The sequence below is a fragment of the Salmo trutta genome, chromosome 38 (assembly GCF_901001165.1).
Source record: "Salmo trutta chromosome 38, fSalTru1.1, whole genome shotgun sequence".
Taxonomy (NCBI): Eukaryota; Metazoa; Chordata; class Actinopteri; order Salmoniformes; family Salmonidae; genus Salmo; species Salmo trutta.
In genome coordinates, this window is record NC_042994.1 from 17,871,260 (window position 1) to 17,876,260 (window position 5,001).

General features: G+C 47.5%; 1 protein-coding gene across 1 annotated transcript; it reads right to left on the minus strand.

The window, feature by feature from the left end:
• Positions 1-746: 746 nt before the first annotated feature.
• On the minus strand, positions 747-4,656 carry LOC115178889 (interferon regulatory factor 2-binding protein 2-B). Its single transcript, XM_029740295.1, has 2 exons — positions 2,282-4,656; positions 747-1,929 (listed from the first exon to the last, which is right to left on the minus strand). The coding sequence occupies exons 1-2, from the start codon at positions 3,066-3,068 to the stop codon at positions 1,199-1,201; spliced, it is 1,518 nt and encodes a 505-aa protein (XP_029596155.1). The 5' UTR covers positions 3,069-4,656; the 3' UTR covers positions 747-1,198.
• Positions 4,657-5,001: the final 345 nt, after the last annotated feature.

Sequence of the window (5,001 nt, forward strand, 5' to 3'; positions counted from 1 at the left end):
TCACACGATGTAATCATTCATGACTTCACCGTTTGGTTTGTATTAGGGCGTGGATGCAGTGTGTCAATGGCAATACCCCTGGGGGTGAAGTGACAAGAGAATAGATTTGAAAGAAATTCAACTGAATATTGTGTAGATCTTATTGATCTACATGACTTCCGTATATTTTAGCTCCATTGCTAGCCTAACTACCTTCGAACATGAAACGAAACAACTCGCTCAAATTAAAAAACGGACTTACCAAGAGATGATGTATATTAGAGGCTGTTTCAGTTGTGCAGAATCACTCTAAAAATCAACATCCCCAATAAACAGTGATGTGGAATAACCTTAGTGAACTGATTAATGAACATTTAAGTCATTTTGGGTTAACTGTACCTGAACTTATAGCATGAGAAACTAAGAATACTTTTGTCTCCACCAGCAATAGGAGACATGCAGTAGATTTGACTAACTTAGTGGTCATTGTGTACAATGGCCTCAGTTGTTGTAAGCAAAGCAAATCACGAGTATTAAAACCATCTGAGGAATTTTTTATGCTGGCATATATTCAACTGTATGCTTGCTGCTGTATAGAAAATCTCCTCACATCTCTGTGCTCCCCCCACGCCTCCCTGGGTCCCATTTTGTTCTTGTCAAAGTTATTGCATCACTGCCCATGAGTGATTCATAATCGGAACATGACTCTCTCTCCCTATGGCTTCACTCATTACTGATTGCAGGGAAATAAGCAAACCAGACACTAGTTATTATTACAAGGTCAGAAATTGTATTTGGCAAGTTTTTTTTAAACAAGTGCATACAAGTACAGCTAGAAGCAATTCAGTTTGCCAAGTGCTCGTAGAGTCATATTAGTTAGTCACATTCTATGTTTAACAGGGACTGCCACCAGAACTAAAAAGTACAACGATAGGACATCGAAAAAAAGAGAGAGGAGGAAAGTAGTCTGTTATGATGAGTACATACCTTTATCTTCAAAAAAAAAATATATAGAAACACAATGTATTGAAAAACAAAAACAAAACGATACAGCCATGTTTACGAAGTATACAACTTCCCTTGTGTCCAATATGTACATGTCCATCAGTTTCTTCTGGATGGTATCTATGGTACGAGGATTTATATTCATTTGTAATGGTGTACATGTTGGTTTTTGTTTGTTGTTGTGGTAGTTAAAAAAAAAAAAACGCTGGTAAAATCAAGGGTCTCTCTCCTTTTTTACTTTCACGTCCCCTGCCAAGATGGTGGCTATTTCACCCTGCATGAAGGCCCATGGTACGTTGGAGCCCACCAGTGGGCATTTCTCCCCGCTGGGGCAGTACACCTCTCCCGTGGCTCCCTGCTGTTTGATACTCTCCCGAGAGCAAGGGAAGCAGAACTTGTGTGAGGGCACCGATGGGCACTGGACAAAGTGTGTGTCCTCCAGCCTCTCGTGGCACAGGGTGCAGCACAGTGGCACGCTGCCCGGCACCGACGAGTCTGGAATGCTCTGCGGCAGTGCCCCGTGAGGGTCCATGCCCTGCGAGTGGGCCGTGGCCACCACCTCCCTCTGGGTCAGCCGCCGCTGGCCTGCAGAGGACGGGGACAGTGGGCTCCCGCTGTTGCGCCGACCTGCTGCCGTGGTGGAGTGCACCTGGTTGGCATCCTTGGGCGAGCCGGCATTGTCGGCGGCGAGGATAAGTGCTGCCATGGGCGACTGGCCGTTCTGTGCCGTGGCCGCCTCCGGTGGGGTGGTGCGACTGTGGGGGGAGATGGTGGAGGGTGGAGCGGCAGAGAAGCCTGGCAGGGAGGCCGGGGGCATCTTGAGGACCTCTGAGGGCGACGGCAACCACGGCTGGCCCTCGCCGCCGTTCATCTTGGGGGCGGAGCCCTCGCCATCCGGCTCAGGGGAGGCTTTCCTCTTCATGCTTCGCGGGTGCTTCCCTCGGTCTGTTGGAGAAGGAGGAGGAGGGGGGGGGTGGAAAGAGGAGTTAAGGGGTAACAAACACTCCAACCACCACAGCAGCAGCAAATGTGCATGCACTGTAAATTAATGAAAATAAAACTTAGAGGAATTTATGTTACTTTATGTGTAAAACAAAACGTGCAGAGGAAAAACAAGTGGTATATTCGGTAGCCTGCTGGGGATCAGACTAGAGGAAATGTAAACATGCATAAACAAACATTCAGCTGAAACCCCACGTCAACACAGTGGCAAAGTAGCTGACTAAGAACACTGCCAGTTCCTTGTTTTAGTCTTCTAAATTAATGCATCCATGTGTTTAGAAATCCACAATCCTACCTGGTTTTGAAGAAGTTGCACTTGTCTCGTATCCCATAACGCGCTGCATCGCCGCATGGTCTTTCTTGAACCTGCTGTCGAATGTGTGGAGAGCCATCAAATCCCTCACTGTTTTGCCTTTGCCCATCCACTCCTCCGCCCGCTTGTGGCTCTCCGACATGTCCGACATGCTATCCGGTCTATGCTTGTCTTTCATATCCTCCCCGCGCTTACCGTGGTCGCCTTGACCAGGAACATTCAACGCGCCCGGCATACCCATTTGAGCGGGCCGACCATTGAGTGCGTGTACTGGACCCATGTTTCCGTTTACTAAAGGCACCAAATTGGGAGGAACCGTGCTAGTCCTGCGAGGGTTGGGGCTCTGGCGGTTCAGCTCCGGCGGGTCGTCGGGTTTTGGAAATCCATTTGGCACAGGGATGCCGTTAACTTGCCTCCCCGGTTGGTACTCCGGTCCCAACCTTGGCGGCCGGTCAGAGAGGGGATAGCGATCCAGAGGCTGAGGCGGACGCGAGCCGGGGTCTCCAGCCGAATGGTTGTGGGACTGAATTTCCTTCCCCGAGTGCTGAGGTTTGCCTGGCCCGGGAGATCTCCCGTCCTGGAAGCCATGAGCCCTCTTCAGCTGTCGGGCAGTCTCAATTACAAACTCAATCCGGTCGGCTCCCTCGTAGTTGACACATCCCCTGCAAACAGGTTCGGTAAAATCCCAGATCATCGCCCATGGCATGCGGGGCAAGTCACACAAATAACACGACTGCCTCCTCGAAGCAGCTACAGCCGCGGACGACATGGTTTTCGAAAAAGTGGATACCAAATTCTCCAAATCTCCCTGGGATTCGTTTTATTCTGTAGAAAAAAAAGGAATCGCGAATAATTGTGTATTTTCCCTCTAGCCAAACAGCCTTAAAACAGCCAAGTTACATTGAGAAGTTCATTGCAGTTGTGTACTTTACTACGGCGCGCCTCAATCTATCTCGCACTACAACTCACAGCTCAATGTAGGGCGGTGACGTCACCGACGACACACCACAAGTGCTTCCAGCAGCTCCAATTCTATCTACTTGATTCTTAGACAGCCCCACCAGCGCATGCTCACCTTTTTCCTCGCTTTATCGTGTAGGCCCTACCACTTGTGCAATGCGTTCAACTGCCAGCAAGCCCTAAAGATAAACTGGTTGGACGCAGTTGAGCCCTGCTGCTAAAATGATTTATTTCACGTCAAGGTGAATTGTATCAAAACTCTTGATGATAGGCTTCTGCTTACTGAGAATCGACATCCAAAAGAATTCAAAGCAACGTCTACAATTATTGCGGTTCCTAAATTGTCTCACGACTATATAATGCCTTTGCATGCAACTCAACAAGTGGCGTTACCTATCTTTCTCCTTTAGGCTATGTAGGCTATGCATGCTCTCCCGGACTGGCACTAGAGCCCTATTTAGCAAATCCTCATTCCAGTCACACTGCCAGCACAACGTCACGAGGCGGAGAGCTTTCACCCAACCATACAATTCGACTCTGTTACTATGGCAGATTTAACCCTCCTTCCTTCGTCCTTTTAAAATGGGATAGCCTCTTTTCCAATTCATAGTTTACGAGTTCAGCTTTGCACACTCGGGACCTGTTTAGACAAACATCGTTTTCATAATGCAACTATTCTAATTTAACGTCAATGTGTATCATTTTACAAATAGCCGCGATTAACTATGTTTAGGCTACTTTGTCCATCGCTTGCTACATGCGCCCCTTATTCTATGCAACAATATATCACAGAACGAGGTAGTTGGTACATTGTTGCAATCATACCGTGGCGCGTGCCTGCAACGTTGTTGCAATTCAACATGAGAATAGAGCCCCTAACCACCGTTTGATAGCGACGTCTAAATATTGGACAAAGTTCAGCATGACTAACTCACACCAATCAACCCCTCGTGATTCAGTAAACTCGACAACTCACAGCCTGTCTGACTGGCGAACACGGAAACCCCCCGATCAAAGTCACAACCCGAGGCAACGTTTGCACTTTTTTTCCCCCAATTACTTCACCCGCAATTCTTAATAAGTCTGGGGACTATTCGTGTGGATAGTTAATTTACTTTAATTTCGCATAGCCTAAATATCACTCCGGTCTGGTCTTGTTAGACTGCGAGGAAGGCCTACAAAATAGCCTTTAGGCCTACAACAAAAAGTGTTATTGCATGAACTGTGTGTGTAGCCTATATAGCTCACTGCAAGGTTTGACAACAACGAAAATGATGTCCTCATCGCCGACCGAGGAATTCTCCGTCATTGACTTTCTCGCTTTGTTCGGGTTAGCCACAACATTGGAACGTAAGTGACTGTTGTGTGAGAGGCGATACCGCCGAGGAGACCTGCGGATACAAAGCAGTTTTTGTTGTTGTTGTTGCTGCAAGCATGTATCCTACTATGTGATGACGTTCCAAACAGGAAGTGGATTTTAGTCACGTACCCGCTTCTTACCTCGCCCATCCGTGGAAAAACAAACGCCTGGCTCGCTGCCAAAGACCACAGACATGCGGGGCAGGACGAGCGAGTCACAGCAAGCTAAAGCAAAAAAAAAACGAAAGGAAATGGTTTCTGAAAGAAGTCATGCTCTTTCTTAAAGAGACAATCGACTACATGTGACGAATAGTTTCATTTTTGGACAGACCTATTTGTTTCCAATAGGCTAATCGTGGGAAATGGCAACTGTGTCATTGTAT